The sequence below is a fragment of the Brachyhypopomus gauderio genome, chromosome 7 (assembly GCF_052324685.1).
Source record: "Brachyhypopomus gauderio isolate BG-103 chromosome 7, BGAUD_0.2, whole genome shotgun sequence".
NCBI classification, from domain to species: domain Eukaryota; kingdom Metazoa; phylum Chordata; class Actinopteri; order Gymnotiformes; family Hypopomidae; genus Brachyhypopomus; species Brachyhypopomus gauderio.
The window spans coordinates 26334486-26349425 of record NC_135217.1 but is presented as its reverse complement, the minus strand read 5'-3'; the positions used below and the strand labels follow the sequence as shown (position 1 = coordinate 26349425).

Sequence of the window (14940 nt, the reverse complement as noted above, 5' to 3'; positions counted from 1 at the left end):
CTGCAGAACACACACTCACCCTTCTGCAGAACACACACTCACCCTTCTGCAGAACACACACTCACCCTTCTGCCTAACACACACTCACCCTTCTGCAGAACACACACTCACCCTTCTGCAGAACACACACTCACCCTTCTGCCTAACACACACTCACCCTTCTGCAGAACACACACTCACCCTTCTGCAGAACACACACTCACCCTTCTGCCTAACACACACTCACCCTTCTGCAGAACACACACTAACCCTTCTCCAGAACACACACTCACCCTTCTGCAGAACACACACTCACCCTTCTGCAGAACACACACTCACCCTTCTCCAGAACACACACTCACCCTTCTGCCTAACACACACTCACCCTTCTGTAGAACACACACTCACCCTTCTGCAGAACACACACTCACCCTTCTGCAGAACACACACTCACCCTTCTGCAGAACACACACTCACCCTTCTGCAGAACACACACTCACCCTTCTGCCTAACACACACTCACCCTTCTGCAGAACACACACTCACCCTTCTGCCTAACACACACTCACCCTTCTGCCTAACACACACTCACCCTTCTGCAGAACACACACTCACCCTTCTGCTGAACACACACTCACCCTTCTGTAGAACACACACTCACCCTTCTGCCTAACACACACTCACCCTTCTCCAGAACACACACTCACCCTTCTGCAGAACACACACTCACCCTTCTGCCTAACACACACTCACCCTTCTCCAGAACACACACTCACCCTTCTGCAGAACACACACTCACCCTTCTGTAGAACACACACTCACCCTTCTGCCTAACACACACTCACCCTTCTGTAGAACACACACTCACCCTTCTGCAGAACACACACTCACCCTTCTGCCTAACACACACTCACCCTTCTGCCTAACACACACTCACCCTTCTGCAGAACACACACTCACCCTTCTGTAGAACACACACTCACCCTTCTGCCTAACACACACTCACCCTTCTGTAGAACACACACTCACCCTTCTGCAGAACACACACTCACCCTTCTGCCTAACACACACTCACCCTTCTGCCTAACACACACTCACCCTTCTGCAGAACACACACTCACCCTTCTGCAGAACACACACTCACCCTTCTGCCTAACACACACTCACCCTTCTGCAGAACACACACTAACCCTTCTCCAGAACACACACTCACCCTTCTGCAGAACACACACTCACCCTTCTGCAGAACACACACTCACCCTTCTCCAGAACACACACTCACCCTTCTGCCTAACACACACTCACCCTTCTGTAGAACACACACTCACCCTTCTGCAGAACACACACTCACCCTTCTGCAGAACACACACTCACCCTTCTGCAGAACACACACTCACCCTTCTGCAGAACACACACTCACCCTTCTGCAGAACACACACTCACCCTTCTGCCTAACACACACTCACCCTTCTGCAGAACACACACTCACCCTTCTGCCTAACACACACTCACCCTTCTGCCTAACACACACTCACCCTTCTGCAGAACACACACTCACCCTTCTGCTGAACACACACTCACCCTTCTGTAGAACACACACTCACCCTTCTGCCTAACACACACTCACCCTTCTCCAGAACACACACTCACCCTTCTGCAGAACACACACTCACCCTTCTGCCTAACACACACTCACCCTTCTCCAGAACACACACTCACCCTTCTGCAGAACACACACTCACCCTTCTGTAGAACACACACTCACCCTTCTGCCTAACACACACTCACCCTTCTGTAGAACACACACTCACCCTTCTCCAGAACACACACTCACCCTTCTGCAGAACACACACTCACCCTTCTCCAGAACACACACTCACCCTTCTGCAGAACACACACTCACCCTTCTGCCTAACACACACTCACCCTTCTGTAGAACACACACTCACCCTTCTGCAGAACACACACTCACCCTTCTGCAGAACACACACTCACCCTTCTGTAGAACACACACTCACCCTTCTGCCTAACACACACTCACCCTTCTGTAGAACACACACTCACCATTCTCCAGAACACACACTCACCCTTCTGCAGAACACACACTCACCCTTCTCCAGAACACACACTCACCCTTCTGCAGAACACACACTCACCCTTCTGCCTAACACACACTCACCCTTCTGTAGAACACACACTCACCCTTCTGCAGAACACACACTCACCCTTCTCCAGAACACACACTCACCCTTCTGCCTAACACACACTCACCCTTCTGCAGAACACACACTAACCCTTCTCCAGAACACACACTCACCCTTCTGCCTAACACACACTCACCCTTCTGTAGAACACACACTCACCCTTCTGCCTAACACACACTCACCCTTCTGCCTAACACACACTCACCCTTCTGCAGAACACACACTCACCCTTCTGTAGAACACACACTCACCCTTCTGCCTAACACACACTCACCCTTCTGTAGAACACACACTCACCCTTCTGCAGAACACACACTCACCCTTCTGCCTAACACACACTCACCTTTCTGCCTAACACACACTCACCCTTCTGCAGAACACACACTCACCCTTCTGCAGAACACACACTCACCCTTCTGCCTAACACACACTCACCCTTCTGCAGAACACACACTAACCCTTCTCCAGAACACACACTCACCCTTCTGCAGAACACACACTCACCCTTCTGCAGAACACACACTCACCCTTCTCCAGAACACACACTCACCCTTCTGCCTAACACACACTCACCCTTCTGTAGAACACACACTCACCCTTCTGCAGAACACACACTCACCCTTCTGCAGAACACACACTCACCCTTCTGCAGAACACACACTCACCCTTCTGCAGAACACACACTCACCCTTCTGCAGAACACACACTCACCCTTCTGCCTAACACACACTCACCCTTCTGCAGAACACACACTCACCCTTCTGCCTAACACACACTCACCCTTCTGCCTAACACACACTCACCCTTCTGCAGAACACACACTCACCCTTCTGCTGAACACACACTCACCCTTCTGTAGAACACACACTCACCCTTCTGCCTAACACACACTCACCCTTCTCCAGAACACACACTCACCCTTCTGCAGAACACACACTCACCCTTCTGCCTAACACACACTCACCCTTCTCCAGAACACACACTCACCCTTCTGCAGAACACACACTCACCCTTCTGTAGAACACACACTCACCCTTCTGCCTAACACACACTCACCCTTCTGTAGAACACACACTCACCCTTCTCCAGAACACACACTCACCCTTCTGCAGAACACACACTCACCCTTCTCCAGAACACACACTCACCCTTCTGCAGAACACACACTCACCCTTCTGCCTAACACACACTCACCCTTCTGTAGAACACACACTCACCCTTCTGCAGAACACACACTCACCCTTCTGCAGAACACACACTCACCCTTCTGTAGAACACACACTCACCCTTCTGCCTAACACACACTCACCCTTCTGTAGAACACACACTCACCCTTCTCCAGAACACACACTCACCCTTCTGCAGAACACACACTCACCCTTCTCCAGAACACACACTCACCCTTCTGCAGAACACACACTCACCCTTCTGCCTAACACACACTCACCCTTCTGTAGAACACACACTCACCCTTCTGCAGAACACACACTCACCCTTCTGCAGAACACACACTCACCCTTCTGCCTAACACACACTCACCCTTCTGCAGAACACACACTAACCCTTCTCCAGAACACACACTCACCCTTCTGCAGAACACACACTCACCCTTCTGCAGAACACACACTCACCCTTCTCCAGAACACACACTCACCCTTCTGCCTAACACACACTCACCCTTCTGTAGAACACACACTCACCCTTCTGCAGAACACACACTCACCCTTCTGCAGAACACACACTCACCCTTCTGCAGAACACACACTCACCCTTCTGCAGAACACACACTCACCCTTCTGCAGAACACACACTCACCCTTCTGCCTAACACACACTCACCCTTCTGCAGAACACACACTCACCCTTCTGCCTAACACACACTCACCCTTCTGCCTAACACACACTCACCCTTCTGCAGAACACACACTCACCCTTCTGCTGAACACACACTCACCCTTCTGTAGAACACACACTCACCCTTCTGCCTAACACACACTCACCCTTCTCCAGAACACACACTCACCCTTCTGCAGAACACACACTCACCCTTCTGCCTAACACACACTCACCCTTCTCCAGAACACACACTCACCCTTCTGCAGAACACACACTCACCCTTCTGTAGAACACACACTCACCCTTCTGCCTAACACACACTCACCCTTCTGTAGAACACACACTCACCCTTCTCCAGAACACACACTCACCCTTCTGCAGAACACACACTCACCCTTCTCCAGAACACACACTCACCCTTCTGCAGAACACACACTCACCCTTCTGCCTAACACACACTCACCCTTCTGTAGAACACACACTCACCCTTCTGCAGAACACACACTCACCCTTCTGCAGAACACACACTCACCCTTCTGTAGAACACACACTCACCCTTCTGCCTAACACACACTCACCCTTCTGTAGAACACACACTCACCCTTCTCCAGAACACACACTCACCCTTCTGCAGAACACACACTCACCCTTCTCCAGAACACACACTCACCCTTCTGCAGAACACACACTCACCCTTCTGCCTAACACACACTCACCCTTCTGTAGAACACACACTCACCCTTCTGCAGAACACACACTCACCCTTCTGCAGAACACACACTCACCCTTCTGCCTAACACACACTCACCCTTCTGCAGAACACACACTAACCCTTCTCCAGAACACACACTCACCCTTCTGCCTAACACACACTCACCCTTCTGTAGAACACACACTCACCCTTCTGCCTAACACACACTCACCCTTCTGCCTAACACACACTCACCCTTCTGCAGAACACACACTCACCCTTCTGTAGAACACACACTCACCCTTCTGCCTAACACACACTCACCCTTCTGTAGAACACACACTCACCCTTCTGCAGAACACACACTCACCCTTCTGCCTAACACACACTCACCCTTCTGCCTAACACACACTCACCCTTCTGCAGAACACACACTCACCCTTCTGCAGAACACACACTCACCCTTCTGCCTAACACACACTCACCCTTCTGCAGAACACACACTAACCCTTCTCCAGAACACACACTCACCCTTCTGCAGAACACACACTCACCCTTCTGCAGAACACACACTCACCCTTCTCCAGAACACACACTCACCCTTCTGCCTAACACACACTCACCCTTCTGTAGAACACACACTCACCCTTCTGCAGAACACACACTCACCCTTCTGCAGAACACACACTCACCCTTCTGCAGAACACACACTCACCCTTCTGCAGAACACACACTCACCCTTCTGCCTAACACACACTCACCCTTCTGCAGAACACACACTCACCCTTCTGCCTAACACACACTCACCCTTCTGCCTAACACACACTCACCCTTCTGCAGAACACACACTCACCCTTCTGCTGAACACACACTCACCCTTCTGTAGAACACACACTCACCCTTCTGCCTAACACACACTCACCCTTCTCCAGAACACACACTCACCCTTCTGCAGAACACACACTCACCCTTCTGCCTAACACACACTCACCCTTCTCCAGAACACACACTCACCCTTCTGCAGAACACACACTCACCCTTCTGTAGAACACACACTCACCCTTCTGCCTAACACACACTCACCCTTCTGTAGAACACACACTCACCCTTCTCCAGAACACACACTCACCCTTCTGCAGAACACACACTCACCCTTCTCCAGAACACACACTCACCCTTCTGCAGAACACACACTCACCCTTCTGCCTAACACACACTCACCCTTCTGTAGAACACACACTCACCCTTCTGCAGAACACACACTCACCCTTCTGCAGAACACACACTCACCCTTCTGTAGAACACACACTCACCCTTCTGCCTAACACACACTCACCCTTCTGTAGAACACACACTCACCCTTCTCCAGAACACACACTCACCCTTCTGCAGAACACACACTCACCCTTCTCCAGAACACACACTCACCCTTCTGCAGAACACACACTCACCCTTCTGCCTAACACACACTCACCCTTCTGTAGAACACACACTCACCCTTCTGCAGAACACACACTCACCCTTCTGCCTAACACACACTCACCCTTCTGCAGAACACACACTAACCCTTCTCCAGAACACACACTCACCCTTCTGCAGAACACACACTCACCCTTCTGCAGAACACACACTCACCCTTCTCCAGAACACACACTCACCCTTCTGCCTAACACACACTCACCCTTCTGTAGAACACACACTCACCCTTCTGCAGAACACACACTCACCCTTCTGCAGAACACACACTCACCCTTCTGCAGAACACACACTCACCCTTCTGCAGAACACACACTCACCCTTCTGCAGAACACACACTCACCCTTCTGCCTAACACACACTCACCCTTCTGCAGAACACACACTCACCCTTCTGCCTAACACACACTCACCCTTCTGCCTAACACACACTCACCCTTCTGCAGAACACACACTCACCCTTCTGCTGAACACACACTCACCCTTCTGTAGAACACACACTCACCCTTCTGCCTAACACACACTCACCCTTCTCCAGAACACACACTCACCCTTCTGCAGAACACACACTCACCCTTCTGCCTAACACACACTCACCCTTCTCCAGAACACACACTCACCCTTCTGCAGAACACACACTCACCCTTCTGTAGAACACACACTCACCCTTCTGCATAACACACACTCACCCTTCTGTAGAACACACACTCACCCTTCTGCAGAACACACACTCACCCTTCTGCCTAACACACACTCACCCTTCTGCCTAACACACACTCACCCTTCTGCAGAACACACACTCACCCTTCTGTAGAACACACACTCACCCTTCTGCCTAACACACACTCACCCTTCTGTAGAACACACACTCACCCTTCTGCAGAACACACACTCACCCTTCTGCCTAACACACACTCACCCTTCTGCCTAACACACACTCACCCTTCTGCAGAACACACACTCACCCTTCTGCAGAACACACACTCACCCTTCTGCCTAACACACACTCACCCTTCTGCAGAACACACACTAACCCTTCTCCAGAACACACACTCACCCTTCTGCAGAACACACACTCACCCTTCTGCAGAACACACACTCACCCTTCTCCAGAACACACACTCACCCTTCTGCCTAACACACACTCACCCTTCTGTAGAACACACACTCACCCTTCTGCAGAACACACACTCACCCTTCTGCAGAACACACACTCACCCTTCTGCAGAACACACACTCACCCTTCTGCAGAACACACACTCACCCTTCTGCAGAACACACACTCACCCTTCTGCCTAACACACACTCACCCTTCTGCAGAACACACACTCACCCTTCTGCCTAACACACACTCACCCTTCTGCCTAACACACACTCACCCTTCTGCAGAACACACACTCACCCTTCTGCTGAACACACACTCACCCTTCTGTAGAACACACACTCACCCTTCTGCCTAACACACACTCACCCTTCTCCAGAACACACACTCACCCTTCTGCAGAACACACACTCACCCTTCTGCCTAACACACACTCACCCTTCTCCAGAACACACACTCACCCTTCTGCAGAACACACACTCACCCTTCTGTAGAACACACACTCACCCTTCTGCCTAACACACACTCACCCTTCTGTAGAACACACACTCACCCTTCTCCAGAACACACACTCACCCTTCTGCAGAACACACACTCACCCTTCTCCAGAACACACACTCACCCTTCTGCAGAATCAGCTCCATGGCATCTTTAGCCCCGGCGAACGCCAGCGTGTGGATGGCGTAGTGACCCAGCTTGTTCTGATGACACAGCTTGGCACCACGTTCAAACTACAGGAAACACATGACAGACTGACATGATTTTCTGGCTATTTGAGGACTTCCTAGAGGACAACGACACATCCCTTACTCCTGCTGGGTTTGATTTGTATCAGGACGGGCGGCAATTTACACTCACAAGTATCTGGAGAGCAGCACAGTTGTTGTGTGAGCAGGCCAGCATCACGGGGGTGTTGCCTAGATCCCCCTCCAAGTTCACATCTGTTCGGCTGCACGACAGGAGTAGCTACGACAAGCAACAGACCAGACTCACTGTGACTAACTAAAACACGGGCATTTCTATCCACATATTACTGGATACTTTTCAGTATCTATCTATCTATCTATCTATCTATCTATCTATCTATCTATCTATCTATCTATCTATACTTGCTCATTTATTCATTTAAAATAAGAATTTATAATATATATCTTATGTAATTACTTATATAATCCAGATCCAGTTAGATCAGCCAGCACAATGCTGCATACGGGTGTAGATGAAGAAGTTAATCACAATGTTAGAATGAACATTGTCATCAGCATCAGAATATGTTTCTGTATATGTATATGTATCTGGGCTGAGGGGTTTTCTGAAGGAGTTCTGATGGGGTTTCTGAAGGAGTTCTGATGGGGTTTCTGAAGGGGTTCTGATGGGGTTTCTGAGGGTTTTCTTAAAGGATTTGTCTTTAAAGTTCAGAGTTAGGGTTAGGGTCTGAGTTAAAGTTGGGGTTAGGGTTAGGGTCTGAGTTAAAGTTAGGATTAGGGTTAGGTTAGGTTAGATAAGAACTGTCAACCAGTTCAATTTGACAGAAAACTTAAACTCATACTAAGCAGAAAAGCATCTCAGACCCTACAACACGTGGAACCTGGAGGCAGACGTGTGGTCCAGTAGAGGACCACATCCAGATTCACTTCTTTCAGCCAAAAACAGGAATGTGACAGTACAGAAACATAGGATTGGACTACTGGTTTTGGACATATATTGCTTGGACAGATGGAACACTACATATTTTGCTGCAATTACAGATGGTGGTGAATGAGTTTGGGGTTGACGTTATGATCCCATGGACCCATCCTGATTAATGCCCACAGCTGCCCCACAGCACAACATTGAAAAGCCAAAGTCATCTCATACTGGTCTCATGATAATGGTGATAACAGCAATCTTCTTCTCTGACCTCCACAGTCATTAATGGCTGTGGAAAGGGTCAACGTTGACACTCTCAGCACAAATGTGCAATTACATATTATATTATATAATGGAATCATTTCAACATCAAATAAGTGTGCAAAGAATGGTTCAAACTCCTTTGCAAAACTCAGAATAAATTGAGCTCTGAGAATAAATATAGGGTTCTAATAACATGGTCAGTGTGGTTATATATTTTACATTTGACAAAACAATGTACCGGTACTAACAAAGTGTCATTTTGAATTTATCTCTGTATGTGTCATTATGTGAAATTTCTGATTTGTTCCGATTGAACACTGATCTGATTTAAAGCTAGAGTTAAAACTGGATTAAAATAGCACCATTCCCATTTGGCATGTTAACTGCTATGTCCAAGCTTTTAAACCATCATGGTCAGTGCTCCTAATGGTGTGTCTCTGTGGGAACTGAGGGGATTCAGTGTGGCTAACCACCTCTTAATGTTTCCTGTTCATCCATCAAAGCACATCTCAGACTCTGGGTACAGACATGCTAATTTACCAGGAAGCATAGTAATGTGACTAGTGGCTTCAACTGTGAGTTTGATCCCCTTTACCAGGTGGAGTAGATCTGACTCACCTTCACCAGGTGGAGTGGATCTGACTCACCTTCACCAGGTGGAGTAGATCTGACTCACCTTCACCAGGTGGAGTGGATCTGACTCACCTTCACCAGGTGGAGTGGATCTGACTCACCTTCACCAGGTGGAGTGGCTCTGACTCACCTTCACCAGGTGGAGTAGATCTGACTCACCTTCACCAGGTGGAGTAGATCTGACTCACCTTCACCAGGTGGAGTGAATCTGACTCACCTTCACCAGGTGGAGTGAATCTGACTCACCTTCACCAGGTGGAGTAGATCTGACTCACCTTCACCAGGTGGAGTAGATCTGACTCACCTTCACCAGGTGGAGTGGATCTGACTCACCTTCACCAGGTGGAGTAGATCTGACTCACCTTCACCAGGTGGAGTAGATCTGACTCACCTTCACCAGGTGGAGTGGATCTGACTCACCTTCACCAGGTGGTTGTGCTCCAGGCTTATGGCGAGGTGAAGTGGAGCCATCACAGCCATGTTGTGGAGGTTGGGATCGGCTCCAAGTTCCAGAAGCAAAGCACAGCTCTTCTCCTGCTTCTTCTCCACGGCCCAGTGAAGAGGCGTCCTGCCCTGATCATCCTGAGCATTCAGCTCTACACACACACACACACACACACACACACACACACACACACACACACACACACACACACACACACACACACACACACACACACACACACACACACACACACCAAATCAGGCCTGTGAGTCTGCCAAACCTAGTAACATTCGTTTTCTCTGTATATATCTCACATAACTGGCCCCTCTTGTTTCGATCATGTGATAAAGTTTATGAGATGTACAGATGACAGTGTTACAGAAGCCCTGCCCTTCCAATGTAATATATAACCCTGCGCTGAGGACCAAAACCCTGAGATGATTGTTTGCATGAAGACATTTCAGTATTCAGCATTTATTTCAGTATTCTCTGCTGGCACTTAGAAAAGTCTCTGGAAACAAGCCCTTCATAATATGTATTTTTTAATTATTTGTAATTAGGGCTAAATTTGATTTAATATAAATACATGTCTCAATAACACCTTCTATTTGCATGTTGTAATGTGCATTTGTTCTAATATCCAGTCCATCAGTATTTTCATATCACCATTTCATATCTTCGCTCTCCTGAGCTGATGTGTTGGAGATTGTGATCACACAGAGATGCCCGGTACACACAATCACCATGTGCAGTGGTGAAGGCCAAGCAGAAGAATCTGTGTGAGATGCTGTGAGATGTTTTTAATGCGTTGACTGTAACACATTAACTGATGTTACTGTAATGTGTCCACTGACATAAATACTTCATCACTAACACTGTAACTGATGTTATTGTGTGGATGTGAACACTGTAACTGACGTTATTGTGTGGATGTGAACACTGTAACTGATGTTATTGTGTGGATGTGAACACTGTAACTGACGTTATTCTGTGGATGTGAACACCGTAACTGATGTTATTGTGTGGATGGGAACACTGTAACTGACGTTATTGTGTGGATGTGAACACTGTATCTGACGTTATTGTGTGGATGTGAACACCGTAACTGATGTTATTGTGTGGATGTGAACACTGTAACCGATGTTATTGTGTGGATGGGAACACTGTAACTGATGTTATTGTGTGGATGTGAACACTGTAACCGATGTTATTGTGTGGATGGGAACACTGTAACCGATGTTATTGTGTGGATGTGAACATTGTAACCGATGTTATTGTGTGGATGGGAACACTGTAACTGATGTTACTGTGTGGATGGGAACACTGTAACCGATGTTATTGTGTGGATGTGAACACTGTAACCGATGTTATTGTGTGGATGGGAACACTGTAACCGAAGTTATTGTGTGGATGGGAACACTGTAACTGGTGTTAATGTGTCTGCTGATTTAACTGCATAATTGCTAACACTGTAATTGGTGTTAATGCATCATCTTTAACAGCACAGCTGGGTGCTCACCCTCTCTGCCCACTGTGTCTACTATAAGTCGGATGACGGCCAGGTTCCCTTCACCCGCGGCGTGGTGCAGTGGGGCAGCTCCAAACTCATCCCTGGAGCCCAGCAGCTCCGGGCCGTTCTGCTGCTGGAGCTCCAGAGCCGAGAGGTTCCCGCTGGACACCCACTAGAGGAGGAGCAGTGTTAATCCAACACGCTACAAATGTACACACACACACACACACACACACACACACACACACACACACACACACACACACACACACACACACACACACACACACCACGTACACACACACACACACACACACACACACACACACTACGTACACACACACACACACACACCACGTACACAGACACACCACACACACAGACACACACACACAAACACACATACCACACACACACATACACACACACACACCACGTACACACACACACACACCACGTACACACACACACACACACACACACACACACACACACACACACACACACACTACGTACACACACACACACACACACACACACACACACACACACACATACTATACACACACATACCATACACAAACACACATATCACACAAACACACACACACACCACATACACACACACACACACACACACACACACACACATACATTGTTGTTTTTCCATCTGTAAATGTCTCGCTGGTCTTCATCACCCAGCAGCACTTGCGGGACTCACCTCAGACACGTGAGCAGAGGTCAGGGCAGCGTCCTCGTCCTCCAGCACGCAGGAGTAGGAGCGGCTGCACCTCATGTCTTCAACGTGCTGCATGGGGACTGGGGAACCGAGCCAGATGGCAGCAACCAGAGAGAAGATTTGTCATGAGAATTTCATAAACCCCCAATAGTGCATTTTCTATCTGGCTTCTTTGATGAGGTTCTGGAGTTTGAGGAGGTTGTGAAGAGAGTTGAGGTCCATGAGGTCCACGAGCTTCTGGCACAGCAGGGGTGGGTACAGAGCTTGAGGCAGACCACTAAATCTCCTTAGTCCCCACGAGCAGGTGTAGAGAGCCGTGCGGGGACAAACACACCGAATCTGTCCTACAAGCTGAGTACAGTGTGTGACTCAGGGAGACGAGAGTGAGAACGCGAGACTGGGAGCGAAACCCTCAGCACGTCGGAGACGAGAAGGATGAACCGCCTGGCTCCTGCTTGTGCTGCTTCCAGCAGTTACATCCTCAATGTAGAAGCAGCCTGATTACATTAATGTGGAAGATTCAATTTACATCTGCTCTAAATGAACAAGCCCTAAGCCACCCCAGTCTTAAAGTGGTAAGTAAGAAACTCATCCAGCGTGATGGGTTAATAACGCGGGTCACTCCAGCAGGAGAGGTTCATAACGCCTCTGCATAATGCGTTTTACAGCCGCCCTGTTCATTTGTTCTGATAAATGCTAATGGTCCCTGCACTACGGCATCAGAGACGAGACTACACCGTTATGAGAAGAGCTGATCTGAGACCTGCAGAGGAAGTCAGCTCACGTTTACAAAAGTATTGAACATTTGGAATTATAGTTACTTTACATAGTTTCCTTTGTAAAAACTCATGGATTACAAAAATCTTGAATAGTGTCAAACACTGGGGATGCCTTGTCTACGTTTTACCAAACACAAAACTCCATGTATATGTTTTACCTCACACTTAACTCCATATATGTTTTACCACACATATAATTCCATGACACTTCTTTACTCTTTGCAATATGTGTTCTTTTAAGTACTGTGTGAGTTCTGCTAAACATAAAGGATCAGTTTGTTCAGAATAAAGCAATTAAAGCGGCACCTAGCATGCTCAACAGGTGAGTTAATACAGTACAGAGCGCACACACAGAGCTGCGAGCGCACAGCCAGGTAATGAACCCATCTTGACAAACACTCTGAGCGCAGAAGCAGCTTGGTGAAGAACACAGGAAACACACAGGTAACCTCTTTATTGTCAATATTAAGCACCTAACCTGGTTGCTTGGCAACAGGCAAACAAAAGTACTAAGACCATGTAAACACCTGTACACTTGTACACCTGCACACCTGTGCGTCTAAGGTACGGTCCAAAGTTCAGTCCTGATCAGAACAACTTCACTGAAACTAACATATATATGAAAAGTCTGAAGAGTTGTGTTTTACTGCTCATAGCAGTCATGAACAAAATCACTCTTACTGATTATAACTCCATGTTGTGTTCATCTCAGAATATTAAATAAAGAACAAGAGGTTTAAAATATTTAATCAGATCAGTTGGCTAATTCAGCGAAATGCTACAAGATAAACATGATGCATTTAAGAAACAGAAGAATCTCAAGGCTTCTCTACAAAGAAGTTCACACAACACGTAAAAGCATATTTCAGAGGAAAATGTTTCAGAGCAAAATCTAAACAGAAATCAATGACACAGCTATGCAAACTGCATGTCAGAAAAGAGAACTAGATAGATAGAATGATAGAGAGAATGACTGAGAGAGAGAGAGAGAGAGCGAGAGCAAAAGAGAGAGAGAGCGCAGCATCATACCGTTGTGGTTCAGCTCCTGAGCAGTGTGGTGTTAGCCGTTGCAGTATGAGGATTATACACTGTCTAGGGTCACATATATCCTATTACTGAGGCTCTTAGTTGGAGTTAATTTCCTGTGATGTAATCATAAACCTTTTGCATTTATGACATCAGATCTAGCTAAAACAATCCCAAATGATAATGGCTCCAGTTGAAAATGATTACTGAGACCCAACGATGACGTATGATGTCATATGGCTTTTTCCAAACCCAGAGCAAACTACAAAAGGCGAAATTTAGTTTATGTAAATGCTTTCTATTCAAAGATATTCCAGTGCCGAAAACCATGCAGCACTGATGTGAAGTATGTTATATTTGTTTGAAGGAAAAGTGTTGTATATTATTGCATTATTACATTAATAATGCTGGCAACTAAACATACCGGTTAGGTCCTTAGACACACTGGACAGTGAACTCTGAAGGTTGTGTTAATGAAGACGTGTAAAAACATGAAAGGAATAAAGGAAAGCAATCACACACACACACACACACACACACACACACACACACACACACACACACACACACACACACACACACACACACACACACACACACACACACACACATATTGTAGTTCTACACCA

The 14940-nt window shown here is 47.7% G+C and overlaps 1 protein-coding gene across 1 annotated transcript in view; it reads right to left on the bottom strand.

Annotated features, from left to right (window-relative positions):
• Positions 1-14332, bottom strand: part of trpa1b (transient receptor potential cation channel, subfamily A, member 1b) — a 32011-nt gene extending 17679 nt beyond the window's left edge. Inside the window, exons 1-6 of the mRNA XM_077010722.1 lie at positions 14315-14332; positions 12489-12586; positions 11777-11939; positions 10233-10408; positions 8145-8252; positions 7909-8017 (exon numbers count right to left, since the gene is read on the bottom strand). Coding sequence (XP_076866837.1) covers positions 7909-8017; positions 8145-8252; positions 10233-10408; positions 11777-11939; positions 12489-12581 — 649 coding nt within the window. The 5' untranslated portion in view covers positions 12582-12586; positions 14315-14332. The remainder of the gene's footprint in view (positions 1-7908; positions 8018-8144; positions 8253-10232; positions 10409-11776; positions 11940-12488; positions 12587-14314) is intronic.
• Between the last annotated feature and the right edge of the window lie 608 nt (positions 14333-14940).